At 33.9% G+C, this 26,023-nt stretch overlaps 1 protein-coding gene across 2 annotated transcripts in view; it reads left to right on the top strand.

Moving 5' to 3' along the window:
• The window catches only part of KCNJ3 (potassium inwardly rectifying channel subfamily J member 3), a 154,655-nt gene extending 129,759 nt beyond the window's left edge, over nucleotides 1-24,896 (top strand). The window contains exon 3 of one of the 2 annotated variants that reach the window (XM_037849504.1): nucleotides 21,633-24,896. In XM_037849504.1, the coding sequence (XP_037705432.1) occupies nucleotides 21,633-22,219 (587 nt within the window). In that variant the 3' untranslated portion in view covers nucleotides 22,220-24,896. The remainder of the gene's footprint in view (nucleotides 1-21,632) is intronic. The other variant, XM_037849505.1, reaches the window with a different exon arrangement.
• The last annotated feature ends 1,127 nt before the right edge of the window (nucleotides 24,897-26,023 follow it).

Below are 26,023 nucleotides of genomic sequence, written 5' to 3' on the forward strand. Positions count from 1 at the left end.
TATTATCCCTGTATCCCTTCAAAGTTAAGCTATCTACAGATCATTTTCTTTACTGTAATTTAAACAAAATTTCATTAATTATATCTTGTACTTTCCTTGGGGTAGCTTTCTAATTTAAAGAAAGCAAAGCTTGCCTCAGAACCCTCCAGAGACTGAAGTTGATGCTAGCTTCAAAACTTTTCCAAAAACAAAAAGGAGATTATGTTTATTTTTGGTTTTGTGTTTTAAACATGCATCTGGCTGACAGCAGAGCTACACCAAAGAAGGCAGCTGTGCTACTTTCTTTTTCTGGACTTAGACTACTTCAGCATTCCATTTTTACTGCTCACTACCAACAGTACACTTGTCAAACTTAATAATGTTATACTATACAAAAACATCAAAAACAAAGTAGCAGTGTAGTAATGTTTTCCTGACAACAGTTTTTAGTTTTAGAAAATATTTTCGGATGTTTGCAAGTGAAACTGAGCCAGTTTTCAGATATCAGAGATAGAATAAGTCATATATAAATGCTCACTCAATTTTTTTTTACTATATGAAATTAAAACTATATAGTAAAGGAAGTATTCTTGATGCTTCCATCTCCAATCTGTATGCTTCATATTTATCTTGAACCACTGGGGCATTTTAGCAACTCGAACTGACCTAGGATAATATTAAATATGTTTTATTCAGTTTTTCTCATTGGCAAAATAAAATAATGTGGAAAATAACAAGAAGAACTGGATCCATGAAAATGTATCCATTTATTATTATCTTCCTACTTGCCTTGGCTTAATGGAACTATAACCAGCTTAGCCAGCTGAGTAGATATTTGATGTAGCAGTTTCTGAACATTTTGCTATAGCAGTGGACACTATGGCTGATGAGAGCATAGCATACCTATTCAATAAGAAGTGTTAAGTATATGCCAATAATATATATATGAAAGTGTATATGGTTTAAAAATTGTTCAAATTGTTAACATAGACATATTCTCTAAAAAGTATAAGCAATTGAATATAAATTATGGCAATGAAGAGTTGAATAAAAGCAATCTGATGTAATAGACAGAAACACAAGTTGTACTGTAATTATAAATGCGTTTAGTTTGACTAAGCGGTGACTTAGTCTTAATTTAAATTTGGTATTGTGTATTTCATGAAAATATTGAAAGTTTGACATTTGTTCTTGACATGAAGAATGTTATTTTTATGAAGTACACGATGACATTATATCCTATTTTTTTGACTGGTTGGAACTTTGGCAGATGTTTTTTAATGATTTCTTTGGCAAAATAATATTGATATGGGCACTAACAAGTACAGCGTGTAAATCATGCTTATGAAACATTGAGTTGTCTTTTAACCATTTACTGTTTATTTTGCATTAATGTAATTATATGTATGATAACGGAAAGATAAAAAGATGATCTGACAAGGAAAGATGCTTGTTGGCACAGAATTAGAACATAGAAGGGCAAAAAAAAAGGTGGGATGATATGCAGAAGACTGAGGTACCATAGAAACTTCCCACGTCCTCTCTTCCCAAATCCAATCAATGATCAAAGTCTAGGAAAATTTTATGGGTTTATTTATTCAGTTTTTTACTCAATTAACAAATATTTTTCAAGTATCTACTTCATGGCAAGCACATTCCTAATGCCTACATCTCTCAAATGCTATCTCCTCCATCTGATTCCATAGCCTTCAATAGCCCTTGAATATATCAATTCCTCATCTTGTTCTCAATCGTATCCTCTTGCATGCTGTCCGTGATCTTACCAGCCATCCTTAATATTAATTAGTTACTATTTTGTTATATCAGTATTTATATCTGTGTTTCTTCTTTTTTTCATTATGTTTTTTTATTACTTCCACATTGATAATTTATTAAGAATTGTCACTAAGGTTTGCTTTTCAGATATAATGTTAAAGCCAATTTTATATTGAAGTAGAAATAAATGCTTGCAGATACTTTTTTTTAATCCAATTTTATTGCGATGCACTCACACACGATATAATCCATGCAGAGTATACAATCAGTGGCTTACAGTATCATCAGTACTTGTGCATTCATCGTGACAATCAATTTTAGAACATTTTCATTACTCTAAAATAAAGAAAAAAAAGAAAAAGAAAAAAGAACACTTAAAACATCCCATATCCCTTATCCCCCCCCTATTATTTATACATTTTTTGTCTTTATTTTATTACTCATCTTGCAGATACTTTGATACTTTGGTATAGTTATTTTCATTGATCAGGGCACCCCAATAATCAGGGTACTTAGTTTGGATAATAGGAGTTTGGGCAACACTGGTAACTGCAAAATGCTGCACAGTGGATTCAGAGAGCACCAATTCTATTATGTATATTTTGACCAAACATTTTTCTATAAATGTATCTCTGTATGTGTGTTTGTGTTTATACCATTTATTTTTTGCATTTTCATTTTAATTTAAAGCATTTTAATTGTGTTAACAATTTTAAACTGAATAAATTTGCATTTTTTAGATGTTAATGTTCAGAAACAACACATTCGGTGGGAGCTCCAATCTTCTTGTACAGTTTCATCATTATGGGCAGGTTAGACTATGTATATCTCCATTTCTTCCATGTGTTTGCATAGTTGAACCTCCAAGATCTCATTTTCCTTTCTTATTGGTATAGTTTGTTCTCTAAGATAATGACCTTTGCAAATAGAAATCCTTTTCTTCCCAGTTTATTTATCTGCCTTTATTTTCCTTTCATTTTCACCTCAACCTAAGAAGCACCCTATAGGACACTCAATGTTTGTTTTGTTTTGCAAATTGTAGCAAACAAGCTAGTACAGAGAAATTCCCATTCCTTTTAACTGGCATGTTGATAAAACCCTTCACCTTTCTGTGGCTTAACACTCTAACCCAGAAATCTCCCTTAAGATTTCTGAAGGTGGTTTTTTCTCCTAAATTGGCCCAACAGATGTTCTGCTAAATAGACTGTCCCATGTTGATGAGACTATTTCTGCTTAGCAGTGCGAAGATACCGGTGTCCCTTTCCATTGATGACCCTGCTGAACATGCAGTTTAGAGCAGGCTCTAACTTTTTAGGGCTTTTACAATCTATTGATATGTGGAGGACATGGATGGAGGGGGAGGTGTAAACAAGTTGAAGGCAGACTTATATAGGTGCTTTGTATAATTACTCAGGAAATTAGCAATTTTATTTAAATATATGCTTTTAAAAGATTTCATTGTTAAGTAGCTGTATCTGGTACAATATATTTGAACCTAATTATCTTAGAAGACAGTAAGTATTAACACATATAGCTGTTCAGTCTATTGTAAACATAATAGTAGTTTGTTTTTCATTTTAACCTTAATAGTCTAATGATCCGATTCTTGAAAAAACCAATGTATTTTCTATAGTTCATTCAGATTTTGGAAAATATAAGCAGATTCTCTCAGAAGTCTATCCATGTGTTAGACTCAAGGACATGTGATTTTTAAATGCATTTATCTATTCACTTCATTGTAAAAAAGGTGGTATGTGTAACATTTGCATTGTAGTTATGCTAAGATTAAGTTCTAGAAGATAAGATAAACAACTAGACTACAATGAATTCTTAAAAATTTCTACTAACTACTTATTACCTTTTAGTGTCTATATTTATAAATTTTAACCATGGTTTTCACAAGATCATTGGATGTGTAAGTTTTCCTGCTTGACTAGGGCATCTATGAAAACCACATGCACTTGAAACTTTGCAAACCTATCCAAGTGTTCTGAATATGTGTGTGTGTGTGTGTGTGTGTGTGCATGCCAGTAACCTCAGTCCTGCCCACTCCCACTTGCAAAGGCAACCAGGACAGGGAAGGGTGGCTGATGCCAAATGCTGGGAGGGGAAGGGAGGTGTTACCAGTTTCCAAATGTTTAGGATGATCGGCTTGCTTGGGGTGAATGTTGGCATTTGTGTATGGTGGGTTGTCTAGACTGGTCAGGAGATTTGAAGTAATTGGTGGATTCGGCACTGTCAGGGTTGAAAGGATTTTTTCATGGGATGGCAAGAAGAGCAACAGTCAACAGGGATCCTTAGCTTGGCTCAAACAGAGCCATCATTCCTAGGTGAAGCATGTGTGTTGGGCATAGTCTTAGCTCCCAGACTTCTTCTTTCAATAGTGCTCCCTCTGGCAGAAGTGGGAAATCTCTTGTTACTTACTCCCTCTTCTTCTCTATGCTTTTGGATATGTAACATCTTATATTGCTAGACAGATTTAGAGGTAAAATATTTAGTTTGATTTTTTCAGTAAAAGAGTAGAAAAATTGGAATTTACTTAACCAATTTACTATATCAAAAATGTGCTGTGCCTGGTATGCTCTCTTATATATATTATACTATTGGTTGTTAAGTCATAACCTTTAAAAATACTGTACTTAATAGTCACTAGAGCTTTTCTTCAGTCATACCATCTTGTTTCTGTTGCTTTCTCCCTTGCCCTGATTAAGTAGAGATTGAGAGTAGCTAATGGGACCATACAATAGGTACACCAGGCACTGAAACCCAAACGTTCTTTTAAATTGACAGTAAAGAAAGAAGCAGATGGCTCTTTCCTTCACATATTCTAATTGCAACCAGAACTGGTAATTTAAAAAATGGTTTAACTGAGGATATAGCTAAACCTGTATAGAGAATTAAATTAATGTAGAAAACTTAGACAAGATCACAATTCCCTTCATTTTAAAGTGAAGAGTTAGATTGTGTTCATATTGTCTGGTCGTTTACATGTTCCCATTTCATTTTACCAAAGTGGACATCATCTATAACCCAAATTGTGTTATAATTAAATGAAAATAGGTAAGACCGGCACATGTACAGCAGTTTGCACCCCTGTGCCTTAGTTTCCCTCTTTGACACAAGTTCTATCTTGGTGCCCCTCTTTGATACAAGTTGGGATTTTAGAAAATGTTTCTTAAATCCTCTCCAATTTAGAATAGCATGGGTTTAATTGCACTATTCAGGCAACAAGATTACTCAATTAAAGTAGACACAATTCCTTATCTTACCAGAGTTCTTAATAAAATAGTTATTTGTTTGCCTATTTTGCTCTCATGTTCTTGGAAAAGAAGCAGTGAATCATGTTGGTATTGCAACAGATTCTTATTGGTTATAGGAAAGTGGACAGCTTCCTTTAAAACTATATTTCAGCATCACGAAATCGCTATGAGTTTAGTGATACCTGTTTGTTCAGAAAGGAGCCTTCAAAAAACAACTGCGTCAAGATGCACACCATGTATTTCAAACTCAAAGTATTTAATCTGATTAGTTGGTTGAGACCCAGCCAGTGTTCTATCAGCAGATTGGTAGTAAAACAAAGAGGCTATAATTAATGAAATTAATGCCAGATATAGGAACTTGAGATTTGAGGTGACATTTCAGTCATAACATTTCCTTTGAGCTTAGCAGAATGGAGAGACAGTTTAGTTGGAAATAATTGTTTCCATTTTAATGGCACACAATTAGATGAGCATGGTTATTTTTCTTGTGCTACTACTGGCTGCTAGAACTATAAGTTGGCAGGCATGACAGTATAAAACTGTCAAACAATTTGATAAGAAAGTTCAGAAAATTAAAGGGTATGATTTGATTTACTATTTTTAACTTCTGTTTAAATTTCAAGTGAATTTCAAGGCACATCCTTCCTCACCATTCTAACAGTACTTAATTGTAGGTAGCATATATTCCACACCTTCTAAATCCAATCAATTGTCAAACTCTGTTAAATGTGTCCCCAAAATATCTTTTTGATCTATCTCTGTAGCCTCTTGTTTGCCATTGTGTTTTATCATAGCTTCCCCAGTGGTCTACTTGTTTCAGTCTTGCCCTGATCAGATATTTCCTTCACAGAGTAAAGTGGTCTCTGCAAAACACAATCAGACTGTGACACCAGCTTTGATAAAACACATCAATTACCCCCCTCTCAGTGGAGGAACACATTTTTTCAGGTGATAAGTATAGTTCCCCCTCAATATATAACAGCAGACACTCCTTATCTGATGGGTTTCTCAGCAGTCAAAGGAAATGGAAAAGTTTAACCTTTTAATGAAGAAGTAGTTTTGAATAAGAAGACTTTGGTTCTGGAAACTAAATATTAAAATATTGGTAATAATAGTAGTAGTACTAATGATAGCTGGCATTTATTGACAGGGAGAAACGGAGATTGTGGAGGGGGAGTGTGGTGTTAGGTTAAGAATGACAGGCAGTGTTTGATGGGCAATTTGTATGGACGAGGTGTGTGATTCAGGCGGAATAGGGAATGTCTGTAAAAGGTGTGCAGAGTGTGTATTCTCCTAAAATTCATAAATATTAAGAACAGAAAAATTACAAAACAAGACCACCATGATAATGGGAAAGATTTTCAGTTACTCAGGCCATCTGAGTCAGTGAGCCATGCTTTGATCACTTTGTGGCACTTTGCAAGTAGCAAATCCAGTTGGGAATGGCAGCTACATCATTTGGGTTCTCATTAATAAAAAAGAAAACAAAATTAAGAAATCAAGTGAATGAAAATGGAAAAAGTCTTGCTAGTGAGAGTCCAGAAACTTAAACTTCATAATTATCATGTTAAATTCATTTCTGACAGTTTGAAGTTTTGAATGTTTACTTTCTGTTTCTCTTGTGATATGGTCTATGCACTTTTCCCCTTTTGTCCTGATGGTGAAGGGAACATTTCTCCATTAAGATCCTAGCATATTCTCAAAAAAGTCCTAAAGTTATATCTTATAGGATACCACTTTATATATATAGTACTATACTATATATAGTATAGTAAGTCCTCTTTCTGCCTCCATTTATTAAATATTATATGAACACAAAGAACTGATGTCTGAAGAAAAATTAAGAAAACAGCATTTGCATTGCTTGAGGGAAGAGGCAGATTAAAAAGAGCATGGTTACCACCTATAAATAACTAGAAGCTGTCAGCGTCAGAGAGAATGCAACCCTCAGGGGATGGTACAAGCAATAACAATGATTTCAAATAATGGAGGGAAAAATTTCTTTATATTTTTAAAAGAATGATTACATAATCTTATATTTATGGAAACTTTGACATGAGGCTTAGGTTTTGGAAATAAGCTTAGATTCAAAGAAAGTATATCTGTTCCTTTCCTCCATGTATTTTGTGCAGATAAAATATAGGCACAGAAAACAGATGCACATACTTACATTTATGTGAGTAAGAAAGATATTCCTAATGTGACAAGTGTTTACAGTATACACAAAAATAAGAACAACACAATAAAGTTTGACTTTGTGACTTCTCTTTCTGCCCCCTTTAAAGAGATTCTTATAAAATATTTAAAACCCTTTAAATTATGGCTTCATGAATTGTAATAACCAAAATTTAAAAATTGTTAGCAAACAGATTTGGTGGGACATTTTTAAGTCTAAAATTTTCTCATATGCAGCATGGTACATAGGTCTATCTTTACAGAATAGTGAAGTGGTTGAAATATAGCAACATATGATGGAATGTTATTCAGCTGTAAAAAGGTATGAAGTCCTGGTACATGCTAATGGCATGGATGAACCTTGAAGACATCATGTTGAATGAAATAAACCAGACACAAAAGGACAGATATTGTATGATCCCACTGATTGGAAATAATTACAGTAAGCAAACTCACAGAGTCAGGATTTAGAATCTAGGTTACCAGAGGACAGGGTGGGGATGTGGAACGGGAAGTTAAAGCTTAAAATGTGCAGGGTTCCTATTTGGAATGATGGAAATGGATGGTGATCATGGTAGCATAACATGGTGAATGCAGTTAACAGCACTGAAATATATATCTGACTGTGATTAAAAGGGGAAATGTTAGCAGGTATATATGGTAACAGAATAAAATTTTTTAAAAAAGACATGTGAGTCCCTGGAACTGCATGAAACAGTTAGCCCTAAGTTAAATCATGGACTGTAGTAAATAATGCAGTTATAAAAATGTGCCATCATCAGCTGTAACAAATGTGTCACACTAATGCAAGGTATTACTATTAGGGTGGTGTATGGGAATCCTGTATTTTATGCACTATTCTTCTGCAAACCCACAACTTTTCCAATACAGAGAGAGAAAGAGGAGGAGGAGGAGGAGAGAGAGAGAGAAGATAAGGGCTCTTGAGATCCAGAATAGCCAACTGGGAATAGAAGTAACTTGTTACTTTGCCTCTCTCAAGGATAGGTTTTTATCATCTGTGAAAGAAGATGGCTACCTTGAAGCCATTTTTAAAATAAAATAATCCTTTTATGGCTCTTATTGTACAGCCTAGGATGTAATACCTGTGCTGTAAATGCTAGATGATATTATTGTCAAGGATTAATTACCATCACATCATATTAACATGTCTGAAACAAAACTCATTTCATCCTTCCCAAACTACCTTCTCTCCCCATTTTAAAAAAAATCAGTGCCTCCAGTATTACTCCTTTCAGTTTGGCTTGAAGTGTTTCCATTATTCCTGATTCATCCCCTAAATACAGCCAAATTTCTCTTATTTTTTCCATGAAATGTTTGTTAACTAGAAATATGAATCAGTGAAAGAAACAGCCTCAATAATTTTGAATACATTTATGCCAGCATGTATAAGCGAGAATTTGATCATGCACAGGTCATGAATTTCTCATGGTCAAGAATGCATATTAATCAGAGCAGTATTACCTGAAATGAAACAACTAATGATATTATATGTTTTTCAACCTTTGCTTTTTTTTTTTTGCTTATTCTTCAAAAAGTGATGTATCTAAGAATGAACATCACTAGCTCAAAAGTTATTAAAATTGGCAGAATGTATAGATAATTCAGTGTCTGATTCTGAACTACACAAAAGTTGATGCTTCTGGATATGTATGGCCACAAAATGAACCTTTTTGATACCAGTTATTGTTTCTATCTTATGATTCCTAAGTGACCATCTGGCAGGAGAGCTTGGTTTCCATTATTCCAGGCAGATTAACACACCTGTCCTTCCTCCTTTTCCCTTCATTATTTAGACCTTGGCTAGGCTGTTTTGCAATATTAACAAGTCTTTGAACAGTAGGTAGTAGTTTTTTTTTTCTTTTCTACATTTATATACTTTAGCATCATTTATACATTGTGTTCATAAATGTCAAAATACTGTGCAAAGATATATAAGATAAAATTTCCACAAAAGGTCACCATTCCAGTTTAGAATTTTGCCTCCGGACCCTGGCTCTCTAAATTAGCAGAATGCTAGTAGACAGATCATTTTTCACTTTTAAACCTAAGAAAATCCAGGATTACTTAGGAGTTGGGGTACGTTTTAGCATAAATTTATTGAATTTGTTAGTCATTTCCTTTCTGAAAAGGTCAATTTTAAGGACGTCATTGTTTGCATCTCAGCTTTTTTATATCTTTGACTTTTTTCCTTTAAGTGGTTTTCTGTTTTTTTAAGAAATTGAATGAAATTATAATACCTATGGAGATGATAAACCATGTAGTTTAGGGAGACTTTTAAAGATTGGACTTTTAAATGCCTGTTTATATCATGACAGAAAATTAATTTCCTTCATAAGATTTGTATATACATGTTCAAACCAATCATTTCTCTACTAAAAGTACATGACTCCCAGGAATGAGCCTGGCCCTGGCAGCGAGGGATTGATAATGCATACAGACCAAAAGGGGGAAAAAAGAAAGGTAACAAGCTGAGGTCACAATGGCTGAGCAATCCCAAATAGAGTGGAGAGACTATCCTGGAGGTTTCTTTTATGCAAGCTCCAGCTAGACATCCCAAATGGCCACGGGAAGCCATGCCCTTACCAAAAGTAGTCCCCAAATACCTAGGTCCCTATCTGAGATTCTACAAAAGATTCATCACTAAGTTTTATCTCTCAGAAACTTAAATCCACCAGAGTGTTCCTATGCCAGACAAGTCCTAAAACCCAGAGGCAATAGCCTCTTTAAGACCAGCAATCAGATGCGGCCCCATTCCCAATACTGTCGACACCTCCTTTCAATATGAACAAGTTAGGGTGCTCACTGCCTAGACACCCCTGAAGATGGAGAAAGAGGTTAAGTGAGAGGAAGGGGTAGCAACAAACAAGATAAGATTTAACAAACGTCTATGAATATTGAAACTTTATATTCTCTCTCTCTCTCTCTCTCTCTCTCTCTCTCTCTCTCTCTCTCTCTATATATATATATATATATATATATATTAGATGTTGGGGGTGTTGGAATAGCTGGAAGGAGGCAAATGACATGGTGGAACTGTAACCTATAACATCCCTTGAAATTTGCTCTATAGCGGCTCATTGACTTGTGCTTTGAAAGTCTTCACCTTTCTGTATATACCCTATATTGCATAATAAGGAAAGAACTGAAACTGAACTGTAACTCGTAACAGTTTTTGAAATTACCTGTATAACTGCTTGTTGAGCTGTACATTGAAAATTAACACCTTTCTGTATATATGTTATATTTTACAATAATGGAAATAGCTGAAGTTGTTGACATTCTTTGAAGTTTGTTCTGTAACTAATTGTTAAATCATACCTTGAAAGTTATCACTGTTATGTATATATGTTAAAGTTCACAATAAAAAATGCACTAAAAAAGTACTTGTATGAAAATATACTATATTTGTGATTTTTTGATGTGATATGGTGTTATCACACTCAGAATAAAAGGCACTCTGAAATAGTTCCTATAGAAGTATAGGGATTTTATTTTTCATTTAGGCTCTATAAATAACCTAACAGCAAATTTAGAAGCAAAAATCTCTGACCTTTTACTGTAAAGCGTAGAACCAGAACAACTGCTGAATTGCAAATATTTATTCAGGCTCTGTTCTAAGCCTGCAAGCAGACAAAATGTATTTGAATTTCTGCCAAAGGAGATGTTAAAAAATAGCTATAGTGTGTGATTGAAAAGATGTTGCAGCCTATATAAAATGTAAGCCTTATGAATTAGGGGGAAAAACAAAGTTTAGATTGTCAGATGCAAATGTATATACTCTATATGGTAGTAATCAGTAATATTGCATGAGGGATAGAAATTTTACCAACTTTAAATATTACTAGAGGTCAGGTAATCAAATGAATTAAAATATCCAATTAATTAATTATTACATGGCTCAGTAATTAAAATGCAGGTAAATCTATCCTCTCAATTAACTGTATCTCTGTATGCATCTATCTGTATAATTTCACAAAAGTGTAAGAAAAAATACAGCTAATTGTTGAATGTGATTTATCAGCAAGTGTATCTTTGCTTCTTAGTGCAAAGTTTTATATTTTATATAATATTTTATATTATTTATTTTTATATCATTTTTCCTACTTCACTAATCAAAATTTTTAGTATAGGTGTTTTAAGGTCAATTTTGTATTCATGAGATGACCTAGATCATCACCTTAAAAGCACAGAAAATAATGCAGATTGACAAATTGCAGATATCTATTTCATCAGTAAACATATCCCTGGCAGTTTTGTTAGTGACCCTCTCTAGCTGTGTTGAAGAGGATTACTTGGGGTTATGGATGATCTGTTTCATTCCAAAAGTTGACTTCTCCTTCACTAATTTATTTCACCCTTCCATTCTCCTTCTTTCTTCACACTCCAATGTCTCGCCTCAAGAATGCATTAAGCACCCAGTTCCTAGAATAATGGTGGATACTAGAAATGCCAAGGTGGAGAGGAGCTCCCGTAGAGTTTTATTCTAATCTGAAATGTGGTAACTGCAGCAAATGAGCAAATAGCACCTGTATCCTGAACGCATGTGCGACTGGGTTGTGTCTTTTCATGTTCTCTTTCCCTATCCAGGTTGTAGTCTTCTCTCATTGTGGCAATGGGATGTGTGGCAAACTCCTACTAATCTTTCAAGACCAGGTTTGAAATTGCAGGTTAAGAAAGTTGATCCTTCACTCCATTGCCATCGGTCCTTATAACACCTTTATTCAGCATCTAGAAGAATTCCTGGCACAAAGGAGATTTATCATAAATTGATAAATGCTGAAAACTGTTATTGAGTGAAGTTAATTATGCACGTCTTTGTGACATTCACAGTCCCTAGTGCTTGAGGAATGTGTGTGAATGTCTGTGTGTATGGCAATGGATACAATACATGTTAAAGATAAGTTAAATTAGAAAAATCACTAAAGACGTCAATGAATTAATGGCATTTCTTAAGAGCTTTGAATATGAGGAATTATGTCAACACATGGAGAGACAGAAGAGGACATTTCAAGCAGTTGAAGCAATGTGGACCAACTGATATGAATGGAGAACAGTAATTTGCAATGGGAAATTCATTCATTCAAGAAAACTGCAACAGAATAGCATAGAGGTTAAAAAGATTGACTCTGGAGTTGGAGGGTGTGAGTTTGTATCTTAATTAAAACCATTGCTGTGTGAGTTTGGACAAGTTACTTCACCTCCCTTCAGGATCTTTATCTGTCTACTGGAAAAATAATAGTACGTACTTTATGGGGCTGTAGGGAGAACTGTACAATATATATATAAAGCACTTAGGATCTGGCACATATTTTTTTACTGTGTGTTGTTGTGGTCATTGTTAAAGGTTTTTAAGAGATGAAACTAATGGTAGCTTAGAACCAGATTTTGAAGGAACTGGGAAGACATGTTAGTAAGTGAGGAGTTTATTTATTTTTATTTCTTGTTTAAATTTTATTTATTTATTTTGTGTAAGTATCATATATTCAAAAGTTAGAAGCTGCCAATGTATATATGATGAAAATCGTCTTCCTCCCTTCCACCCTTGTCACTCATTCCTATTTCCTTCCTCATTCCTTTTTTATTATGACAAAATACAAATAACATAAAATTCACCATTTTAACCATTCACCATTTTAGTGCATTCACAGTGTTGTGCAACCATCACCAATACTAGTCCGTGAATATTTTCATCACCCCAAAAGGAAACCCCAAACCCATTAAACAGTCACTCCCTATCCCCCTCTCTCCCCAGCCCTTGGCAAGCCCTAATCCTCTTTCTGTCTCTATGATATGACAGCAGGATATTTCTTATGAATGGAATCATACAATATGTGACCTTTTGTGTCTTCCTTCTTTCATTTAGCATAGTGTTTCAAGGTTCATCCATGTCATCGCATTTATCAGAACTTCATTTTTTTATGATTGAATATTATTCCATTGAATGAATATGTACAATTTGTTTATCCATTTGTTGATTGATGGACATTTGGGTTATTTCTGCCTTTTGGCTATTATGATAGTGCTGCTCTGAACATTTATGTACAAGTTTGATTTGAACACCTTTTTTCAATTCCTCTGATTATATACCTGCATGTAGAATTGCTGGGCCAGATGGGGATTCTGTGTTTAACTTATTGAAGGCTGCCAAAATGTTATCCACAACAACTGAAACATTGCATTCCCATCAGCAGTGTATGAGGATTCCAGTGTCTCCACATCCTCACCAACCCTTATTTTCCTTTTTTTAAATTATTACAGCCACTCAGAGCACCCACATATTTACTTATGACCACTGTCACCTTTATCACACGAAGTGGTGAATGACATTGAAAAGCAAAATTTTAGGAATATCTCTAGAAACAGGGATTAATCAAAACATTTTAATTTTTGTAATTTGTTTTGTGACATTTGTAAAAAAACTTGACATATATGTTATTGCTTTAGATCATATTTCAGAACTTTTTCTTCCCAATGACTGGAAATAATGTTCGCCAATTTAATTAAATTCTAGCAACCTTAAAAGATGTTCTTTTTTTAAGCTAGAAATTTGTTACATTTTCCTTTTGAAAGATATATTTCTGATTTCAGTTGGATAATATGGGATCTCTTTCAACAGTAATTGGATTACAATGTAACTATGGTATAGTTATAGTATTATGATATTTTGGAAAGAAAACTCATATCTTATCAAAATAAAACAATAGTATGAATGAATTTAGGTAGCTATCACTTTGATTTTAAAATTGACAGCACAGGAGAAACATGTTTTAACATGTACCATGAAGGAGAGGCACAAAAGATGTGCTAAGAGCAGAACATTTCTGCTTTTTTGTTAAGGGAATGATAACGAGTTGAAAGTGTACTTAGCATAGTTTTGTAATGCTTTCTATATGACGTGAGAGTGGAGAGCTGAAGGTAGTGACTTGACAACATGGCAGAGAAATCAAATTTATTTTGGGGAAAATAGTTTTTACTATAAAGTTGTCAAATTTGTGCAGAGCAAATGAGGTTGACAGTGCTACACTTGAGATTCAGTTCATGATGTGTGTAATTATATCTTTCTTCATAATCAGGGTAAGCAGAGGTAACATGGTCTATACCAAATTGCCAGAAACAATAAGGTGAAAATTATTTTCATTTGCTTTGAGTTAATTCTGATAAATTGGGTGATTGCTAAACAATAATTTGAAATATATTTAAACTAACCTTTTAACTAACTGGACCTTCAATAATAATGATGATTAATGACAAGTAGCACTTATTAAACCTTTATTATTTACCATGTAATATGATAGGCCCACTAAATAGGTTCTGTCGTTTATCCTCACAATAATCTTATGAATTAGGTATTTAGGTATTATTATTACTTAGTACTACCCGTATTTTAGAGGAGAGTTCTGATAATTTAAATAATATGTCCAATATCTTACTAATAGTGAATGTCTGAAACAGGAACAATCTCAAGTTTATATTCAAAGACTGTATTCTTTTCCTTAATACTACCCTGTCTTTCCTAAATAGGTTTCCATCTATCTGAATAAGACCATGAAATCCTTGGCGTATTTTTACCTTCCATTGACCCTTAGCAGCAGCACTTATATTCCCTTTGGGGAACATAATATTTGGTTCTACTGCCATTGTTAAAAATCTATTTCCATTCCTTTTATTTTTCTGAAAATGTAGAAACTTCAAGTATTACATTTGAAATCTTTGCCATTAAATTTCTCATTGAAGCTTTATTTCTTAACAGATGCAACGTAATATTTGGTTCTACTGCCATTGTTAAAAATCGATTTCCATTCCTTTTATTTTTCTGGAAATGTAGAAACTTCAAGTATTACATTTGAAATCTTTGCCATTAAATTTCTCATCGAAGCTTTATTTCCTAACAGATGCAATTGGGCTCTTTTCTTTTTTTTTATGAATTATTTGACCTCCTTGAGAAATAATGGAAAACTGATGTCTGAGAACACATTGTAAGGCCAAGTGCTTGTAAATAATAGAATATAATATTGGGTTCCATGAATGCCAGAAACTTCCACTCCTCTCTAAAAGTCTGTCTGAACAGAATATGTTGACTTTTAAAAGGAGTCCATGTATTTGAAAACTGCAGTTTCTGGAAGCAATTTATATATTCTTAATGGCTTTGTAACCTGTATCCCAGAAGAGCCTGATGCCAGTAACCTTAGTATTATTGAACAGTTGTGTACACAGTGTCTTTATGTTTTTTTAATAAACAAGATAAAAAGAAACATCATAAGCTTCCTCAGAAAGTTTATAGTTTAAATTTGGGTTCAGCTCAGTGCAACACAATAGAGCATGCAGAGAATGCCAAGTAAGTCCTACAGTTATTATATCTCAGGGGAGGATAAAATTTTCAAGGTACTTTAGGGAAGAAAGATCTGCAGATCTTGTTCAGTAATCTTCGGTGCAATACATAAGGCCGACTAGGAAATTATTTTGTGATACAGTGCATGTTATACATGCTAAGCAGTTAGTCCATTTACTTTTTATAAACAGCTGTCAATTTGAAAAAATAGGCAAAGAGGACAGTTTTAAGGAAGCAAAACAATGCCTTATTTGACTTAATTCTTCAATTTTTATGTGTAAGTGAAACTTTTGGGTAGACACGAATTCCTTATTTAGGGACTCTTCTGGAAGAAAATGACTAATATTTATTGTGTGAGCAATTTACATATAGTATTTCATTTAATTAAATGACTAATATTTATTGTGTGAGCGATTTATGTATAGTACTTCATTTAATTTGATTCAATGTCCTTGCAAAATCAGTAGTGTACCCCTCAGTTTACAAATGATGAAACTGAGGCTGAAGGAGATTTAGTAGGTTTTCAAAAGTCATCCAGGAATTAGTGGTGGAGCTGGGGCTCTGTGTTTGATGGTAGGAGGTTCTGGCATTAAAGCCTATGCTTTATCATCTACACTGATGATCTGTAGGGCTGACATGACCTGCTTTCTTTGGATGCCAGAATATCAGCTATGATTGTCATATGGAGTCCACTTGGTTCAGATCTTGATAATAGTGACTAAAGATTTTGTTTATTCAGAAAAGTAGTTGAAAAATACGGACCCCACACTAGGAATGAGGACTGTACAATTATTAATCAATAAACTAATGTAAATATATATCTATACCTATACATATATGTATATACATACATTTATACAAATAATATTGTGTTAGTTTTATTATCATGTTCAGTACCCTCTCACTAAGTCATGAGGTTATAAAGTTTAAGTAGTTAAGAGCTTAGGTTTGGGAGTCAATATGAAGTTCTGTGTTCGCTCTGCTGTTTACTCTCTGCTCTGTGACACCCCCAAGCTCCAGTTCTCTCACCTTAATATGGAGATAATACCCAATTCACAGTGTTGCTGTGATGATTAAATGAAATAAAGTATGTAATATATATATAGCAATACTTAACTCACAGTTAAGTAATCAAAATGACATTAATATTGTTTTTAATATTTTTTAATAAAGCTAGCAATTTTAAACAATAAATAGGGAACCCAAGGAAACAAACATTTTCAAGTTGAGTAAAAATTATTCATTATTCTAATTCTTAAGATTTAATGATCTTTTTTGGTTTCCCATACTTTTTGCACATGCACAATGACTAATATTTATTAAGATATTACTAAACATATTGCATGTTATTTCATAAAATTATTACAGTGATCTCAGAATATATGTATTATTATTATTATTATTTTAATTTTAAAGATTTAAACAACTGAGGCTCAGAGAGGCCACTTTTCCAAGGTTAGACAGCATAAGTTTAATAAGCATAAGTTAAAGCCGGGATGTGGCTCCAAGGTTGTCTGATACCAAAACGCATACTCTAAACCACTGCACCAGCTGCCTCTCATGTTCATTGTACATAGAAATGAATGGCTGTTACTTTCATGCATTGCTTCTGCCCTTTTGTAGCAAATTTTTCCCCCGACCACAAAACACAGGCTTGATGCTCTTGTAGCCTGAAGTTAACACTTTAAATGGAATATTCTTTAACTGTATTTCTATAGCTAAACTCCCTCTTGTTCCTTTTTTCTACTACACGGGACAGCTTGGTAGACAGGTAACACCACAGAAGGGATTTTCAAGCCCAATTTCTTGGGTTCAAATTCCAGCTTCACACTCCCTCTGTATGTGTTCTTACTGTTTTATAACCTCTTGTGATTTAGTTTCTACCTCTAGAAAATGGGAAGGGGTATATAATAGTACCTTCCTCCAAGGGTTGTAAGGATTAAAGATAAACATGTAAAAATGGCTTATAAAGATACTTGTACATAGTGAGCCCTTTACACGTATTACCTAATTTTATTATTATTGCATGGCCAAACTGAAGAAGATCTGGTTTTGTTTAGTACACACATGGTAACATAGACAGGTACCTTCACAGAGAATGCTCCCTCTCTCTCTTTCTCTCCCTTCTTCTTTCCTCCTTCCTTCATTTCCTCCTCCTCCTCTCTCTCTTAAAAACACCTTCCATATTTGGTAAGGACTAGAGAAAGCCTCCTGTGTGGAAGTTACTGATTGTGTGATGCTTTCTGTCAAAAGCATCCAGTTATTCCTCTTGGCCTCTGGGTATATTTTATTTAACCACATCATGCCTACCTTGTGTGTGCCACATACATACAATCTCTGACCAAGAGAAGCGTTAGACATCAACTGAGTTACAGGGTTTCTGCAAGTTTAATTAAGAACTTGTCAAATAACTTACTTTGCCATTTTCACTTAAAAATGTCCAGACTAGGTATTTGAATGAACGTTCAATTCAGTTAAAATTCTGGGGTAAAGACAGAATCAGGAAGGAGAAATTTCACAAAGAGGTTAGGCTGCATTGCCTCTATCATTTTAAATACACCTAACTAACACTGAAATAGTTTAAACAATAATATATATCATTTTCATCCGTGAATCTATGCACAGAATAAATCTTTTTTCGCTGAATGTTTTTAATCTAAAGATTCAAAAGTCGCAGCTATTTCCAGTAGCAGCATCTGTTGCTTTGCCAGTTTCCACAGAGATGAGCTTGTGTTGATTTTCACCACATTTGTTCAAGTCTGGAGTCTGGTTAAAACATGCAAACAGTTGCACTGCCAGTTAAGAGGTGTAATCGTGTATTACCCTTTGAATAATTGTGTTCACCTGCATTTATTTGAATTCAAATGGCACCTGTAATTCTGAATCTAAATATAGATTATTGTAAGACAATTTGGATTAGAGAAATATTATAAAACATTCCAGAAGGATGAATGTTATGATATGTGTTCTTAGAAAACATAATTATATCTACTATATCTACTTTAAAGCTTCTCAAAGGAAATCTGCATTTTATTTTTTCTCAATGCCATTTTGGGCTAACTTGTGCCAAAAGAAGTAGTCCCTCAATTAATATGATTTTATCACTTTAACTAAGCTGATACTTGAATTTCTTCTGTTATCCAATTTAAAAGCTTCCATATCATCCATATGTTGATCACAGATTAATAGGATCCTGAGGTAAAACCAGATTTAAAAACTGATGCAATTGGATTGGAAATGCCTGTTGTGTGTGTACCTACATCTAATGAACGTGTAAAAGGAATAGCAGAATAAACAAGCAAAGGTTAAAGAGCTGGCAGATGTTCTTGTGAACGTGATTTTATCATTGATTTTTGTCATTCAGCTTGCTGCTGGTCTTTTAGATGCACCAAGTTTCCAAATTTAGTCTCCTCTGCTCTTAGGAATACATAAGTGGAAAATGTAGAGAAGCCTTAAAAGTTGTGAATGTGAGTAATGTATCTTTTTCTATAGTTTTACGTATTTTGAATATTATATTGTCTGACAAATTTTAAAAGAAAATTGCTACCTAATATCCAGTGATTTTTATATTTAATTTTTATAGTATGAATATGGAACAAAATACTAATACGTAAACAATTCCCACCTAAGAACAGGAAATTCAAGTGGTCGTTACTGAACAGTGAAACAGCAGTCATTATTGAGCACCTTCTAAATACCAAACACAGTTCCATGCACTTTTACTTAAGTAACCTAACTCTTAACAGAGAGGATATTGCTATCTGGTTCACAGAAAAGAAAACGCAAGCTCAGAGATTTTTAGGTAAATTCCCACAAACTATTTTGTAAAGGAATTGAGAGCCAAATTCACTTGCTTTTCAATTATATAAACTTCCCCACAGGTAGCAGTTTCCTGTGGAAGGAAGAAAAATTAATTTCATACAGTGGAATAAAATCCCCACCTTCCTTTTCAGTCAGAGTCACCCATTGGCATTTCAATAACAATGCTTACAGGTATTTTTATGCAAACACACATTAGAAATACCTGTTTCCATTTTAGGTGCCATAGCACTTTAACCTCCTGATTAATCAATAGCTTGTTGCCACAAAATGAAACTTTTATTAAATTTCATTTTCCCCATTTTTCCCCCTCTTTTTAAGTTCTCTAGTTTTTTTTCCATAGTTTCTGATAGTTCTCAGGGAAACTATGCAAGGTGGTTTGGGATCAGCAATGTGGTATATTACAATGGTAAGTAGCAGGGGCAGACTTTTGATTTTTAATTTCATATTCCATTTCTAATGTGAAAAAAGCCATCAAAATAAAATGGGCTAAGAAGAGGATAGTTCAAATTTTATTTCAGTATTTACTCTCATGTTAGAAATAATTGAACAAAGTTTATGATCCTGAATTTATTTCAACTCTTAATGTAGATATGAATTTTAATTGATCAAAAGGCAAACCAAACCTGTATTACATTTCAAAACAGTGAAGTAAATTAAATATATGCCCTCACTACAGATAATTCGGACCACCATCAATTTTGTAATGGAATAGCTTTTTCTTAATTAAAATGAGGTTGTAAGGGAAGTACTCTCCCTTAACAGTTAATGTATTTGGATTTTTTTTTTTTTTAATTTAAATTAATGCCTTTGACTGGAAAGATACATAAAGAGTTCATTAGAGTGGTTGCTTTTGGAGGAGAAATTAAAGGGTACTTCAACATTGTTTTTTCCTGGTTGCTTCTACAAATACCATACAATGGTTGGCTTAAATGGGAATTCACTGGCTTATAGTTTTGAGGCTAGGAGAAGTTCAAATCAAGAGCTCATCAAGGCAATGCTTTCTTCTTAAAGACTGGCATTGTGGGGCTGGCTACCTGCCATCCTTGGTCCTTGGCTTTTCTGTCATATGGCAATGCACATGGCAGTCTCTCCTGGCTTCTTCCCGTGGCTTTCTCTCTGTGTGTCTGAATTTCATTCTACTTAAAAAGTGACTCCAATAATAGGATTCAGATCCATCCTGATTCAGGTGGGGCCACACCTTAACTGAAACCTCATCAAAAGTTCCTATTTGCAGTGGGTTCACACCCATAGGAATGGATTAAGATCAAGGGAATGTTTTTCTAGGATACATAACTCCAAGCCACCACAAACATCATTTATTACATCATATGTAAATGGATAGGAACAGTGAATACTTGTTCTTTATTCCTGGTACCTTTCTGTATCTTTAAATTTCTCAAAAAAAAACCAAGAAAGTAGATAAGGATTTTTTAAAAATCTCCTTTAATTACATGACGTTCTGATTTTTTTTAATGGAATATTCAGTCAGAGGCTAGAAAATTGTTGGAAAGAACAGAATGCTATTGTGTGTACATCTGTAAAACTAAACATTAATGTAATATTATTATCTTAATACATAAATGTTCCTGGTGGATATTCCTGATATAGTATTGATTTTGAGGACTGATATTTGGTCCCTGTCACAATTGGATCATGACAGAGGTAAAAGACTAAATTGTTTGGAATCAGATTCCTAACTACAACAATAGAGGTGAGGCATCACAGCAAAGTGAAAAAATACAGACATTATCATGATACTGATAGCCTTTCCCTACAGTTTACTAGATCTCTGCCAAGGAAGAGCAAGAGACTTAACCTCTCTGAACACTCGATTTCTTATCTTTAAAATGGGCAGAAGAACCTTTCTTAGCTGGACAATGGTGAGGACAAGAAATAATATATACAGACCACCTTGCACAGTGCCTGACATAGTAGGAGTGTATTTTCAGTGTAAGTTTCTTTAAAATCCATCTGGAATAAGACTGTATATAAATTATAACAGATGATACTCTCGTGATATGTATTTGATAGTAATTATAATCCAAGATTTTGGAAGGATTCAATGAAGGATTTAAACTATCACCTCTATAGTTTTTTAAATAGTGCATGTAACCCTAATTCTCTGTAAGTATTCTATGTGTGATTACTATTCAGGGGAAAAAGGCAGAATATACCTAAGAATAAGAATGCAAAATGAATTCCTTAGGTCAAACTGGTTTTATATATGCTTTCACTATATAATTTCTCAAGACTTTTCTTTTTGCTTATAGGGATGACATGTCAAGCTCGAACATCATACACTGAAGATGAAGTCCTTTGGGGTCATCGTTTTTTCCCTGTAATTTCCTTAGAGGAAGGATTCTTTAAAGTTGATTACTCCCAATTCCATGCAACATTTGAAGTCCCAACCCCACCTTATAGTGTGAAAGAACAGGAAGAAATGCTTCTCATGTCATCCCCTTTGATAGCACCAGCCATAACGAACAGCAAAGAAAGACATAATTCTGTGGAATGCTTGGATGGACTAGATGACATTAGTACAAAGCTTCCATCCAAGCTGCAAAAAATCACTGGAAGAGAAGACTTTCCAAAGAAACTCTTGAGAATGAGCTCCACAACTTCAGAAAAAGCCTACAGCTTGGGAGATTTGCCAATGAAACTTCAACGAATAAGTTCAGTTCCTGGCAACTCAGAAGAAAAACTGGTATCTAAAACCACTAAGATGTTATGTGATCCCATGAGCCAGTCTGTGGCTGATTTGCCACCAAAGCTTCAAAAGATGGCTGGAGGAGTATCTAGGATGGAAGGAAATCTTCCAGCCAAATTAAGAAAAATGAACTCTGATCGATTCACATAACGAAACACACCTTTTAGGCATTATTTAATGTTCAATTTAGTAATAGTCCAGTATTTGGCTGGCAAGGTAATGCCCCCTAAGGAATCTGAAAGATACATTTTTCTCTTGGTCCTATATGCATATTTGATACCCTTTCCTTCTCAAGTGTTGCTACTGTGCAGAGAGTGAAAGTTATGAAGGGAGGACATTATAAGGAAGTTCTTCTAACGGGCATGTATTATCACATCAAGCATGCAATAATGTGCAAATTTTGCATTTAGTTTTATGGCATGATTTATATATGGTATATTTATATTGTATATTCTGAAAAAATATATATATATATATATATTTAAAGGGGTGGCACTCTCCCCTATATTTCTTATATATGTATTAAGCCAAACATGAGTGGATAACTTTCAGGGTGATAAAACTGTGTGTGTGTGTGTGTGTGTGTGTGTGTGTGTGTGTATACACACATATATACATACATATATATGCATACACACATATCTGAAAATTGTGATGTTTTGTTTCTAAGTTGTAGTTCTTGTGCATGTTTACTTTATTAGACTAGGAAGGCTACTGGCATTAATTAAGTATTAATACCAAATATTTTAGCCTTAAGTTATTTGTCATTTAAAAAAATCTGATTTCATGTTTTCTGCTCTTTAATGTCCTAGAAGATTTTCAACTGTACTTTATATGAGAGAGTCACACAAGTTTGTACTACTTATGACCCTACAAAAATATAACTATTATATATTTAAGTTGTAAATTTTAGAGGATACCAATACACAGTATATCATTGAATTTTTTCTTTTGATTTTTAAAAGTTGCTAGTACTGGGGAAAAATAAACAGAGAATAATTTGAGAATTGGTCACTTCATGGATCAATTAAAATCTGGAAATTTGTTCTGCATGCAATTAACAAATAGGAGCTCTGAACAAATGCTAAATCATGATAATAGTAGCCAAGTCATGTTGAATATATCAGAATCTGTGTGAAATTACACAAGTAATGGTCCCTGTTTCAAATGGAGTTGATTGGAAATATTTTAACTCCTTTTCTGGAATTTTTGTCATTTTAAAAGCCTATAATTTATCCATAAGGAGAGATGAGGATGCAATGAAGACTGATGATAAACATTCACACTTAAACTCTGTATGTCTAATTGAGTCTCTTTTTTATGCTGTTCTCTTGTTTATGGCATTTGTTGTAGCAAGATAGACTTGTTTGCTTACTGGGGAACCTGTTCCGTGCCTGTCACTCATAGTTCAGGAAGAATGTTGTGTACAGAATGGAGAGAAATTTAAATGAGATCAATTGAAGATAGTTTACTTGAGTTTATTGTCTTGATAACCACTGATTTTACTGGTGTCTCAGGTCCCTGGCCTATCCAGATAATTTTAGTAGTCCTATTTTTCTAACTCCCAAGTTCTGATATTTGTCACTCATTAGAATCATAACTACTGATCAATAGAACATCTCCAAAATAAAGATTTGAAATAGATTTTTATGAACATATAGGAGATATCCTTATCAGATTAAGATGGGTTTTCCTGTAAAACTTCTTTGGGCATTGTAACACTAAGTCTACTCCTCCTCAATGATATATAAATCCTGAGTGGCTAGCCTGGGCTCTCATCATTTCCCGTTTTTATCAACCCTGTGATGATTTTCTTATTGGCAAAGTATTACATCAACAATTCTATCATTGACTACAATAATACCTTCTGGCTACCTCTGTATCAACCAAATTCTGTAGGTGCAAACATATAACAGGGCATTTTTACTGGCAAAATGATCAACTTTGAGTATCCATCCACTGTGAATAAGCGAATTGCCCTATTCTTTGATTCCCAAACCATCTTATTTTCTGGATGTAGAAAATGAAATATTGGTAGAAAAGGAAAGGGGTCCATTGGATCTGAATTATTAGCAGTGGAAGAAACCACAAAGATCATTTAGTCCAATCACTTAAAACTAAACGGAGCCATAATTTAATTTGGAGAATCATTTTAATTTGTCTTTGGTACCAGGGAGAAGATGGAACCAAAAACAAGCTCTCAGAATGCATTAATTCATTCAACAAAATTTTGGCGTGCATTTTTTGTTTTAGGCATTTTTTTTAACTCCTGGGGATTTGGACATGGCTACAACAGAGAAAGCCACTACTTATCATGAACCCTGCATTTGAGTAGGGGAGTGAGAAGGGGGCATTCGGGAGACAAACAATGATCAAATGAGATAATTTCAGTCAAGATATCAAATAAGGGAATGATAACGGGGGGTAATAGGATGGACAATGACTGGGTCGGGTAAGAATTGATCGTTTTAAATGGAGTGTCTGGCTTGGGGAGGAGGTGATATTTGAACAGAGACCTGACTGGTGAGAAAGAACCACTGTTGCCAAAATTAACTTATATGAATGAATGCTATTCCTTTATCTTTTCCAGATATATATGGGAAAGGTGTGATTTCTGCATGTAATTGCAGCTTAACCCTTATTGCTAGGTTGATCATAAGTCCCAATTTTGGGAGGGAGATTCCCAGTTCATACCTGTTGTACCAGTGTAATTAATAGTATTCTCTTTCACTCGCAAAATGTCCTAGTTTGGATGATATATTATATGGTCACCCTACCTTTTTTGTTGAAACTAATTATGAAGTCTGTTATATTTGGTTAAAAATAAAGAATTGCTTTTACTTCTCCTTTTGCTGGTTTTTGTTTTGTTTTGTTTTGTTTTTTCCTTACTCTGATTATTCTAAGCAAAATCATCTATTTCAATGTGTTTCAGCCGGGAGGACCTTTTATCAAAGTGATTTCAACCAACATTCTTCTGTCTGTACATGATGGGTTTTCTCAGCAGTGAAAAGTTGTGCATTTTATTGACTAAATAAAAAAAAGTAAACCTCTGGCATTTCCATTTCAAGAAGTTAAAAGAGCTTAAAGAGAGTAAAAGTGAACTTAAGTCAAGGTAATTTTCAGCCCATAGATGTGGTGGTTCTTGGAAAGCAAAATGCAGTGTGATCATTGAACCGAATAATTGTACTTAACAGTTGAGAACTGGTCTCTTTTTAAAGCTTTTTCGTGGTGTACCTCCTGTCATGGTAAACTATTCCATTCTATTTACCAAAATGGTGTAAAAAACAGAAAATTATTTCAGTAATGCTTTCCTTTAAATATTCATTCTCCTCAGCATTACGTGAATACACTTTTGTAAATACATACCAATGAAAAATCAGAATTTTTTTTCCATTAATTATGTGTATTAAAAATTTTCCTTAGACTGTTTTATTTTCATTCATATATTGCTTTAAGTACTATTAATGGATTTCAGTTGTCTCTGTAATCCAGTTAGCTGAAGAACTTAGAGAGCCACTTTTTCTGAACAGAATGAGATTATAATGTATTATTTCTATTAAGAGGAAAGGTAGAACATGGGGAAGCTGGCTTACAATCTATTTCTGTTGTGACAATTTCTCTCACTCTATACTACAAAAGAGTTGAGCTTGACTGCCCAGCAGGACTGTGAGCTAATTTCAGAATTCATGCTTTGAATTACATTGTACATATTCACATTAGCATCAAACTAATTGCATTTTCTAGCATGCAATCTACAATTATTTAAATGTACAAGGTAATTTAGGCTACAAAAGTAAGCTCCTGTATTAAATACTGCAAGTTCAGTTTTATAAAAACTATATCAAACTTTTGAAATATGATTGGATTTAATTTTTACAGTGTGCTTGTCCTTTTTCCACTTCTGAACAGTTAGTCACCTCCCTTTGTTAGTTTGTTATTATAAGGCTCTTAACT

Source organism: Choloepus didactylus, chromosome 9 (genome assembly GCF_015220235.1).
Source record: "Choloepus didactylus isolate mChoDid1 chromosome 9, mChoDid1.pri, whole genome shotgun sequence".
Classification (NCBI taxonomy): domain Eukaryota; kingdom Metazoa; phylum Chordata; class Mammalia; order Pilosa; family Megalonychidae; genus Choloepus; species Choloepus didactylus.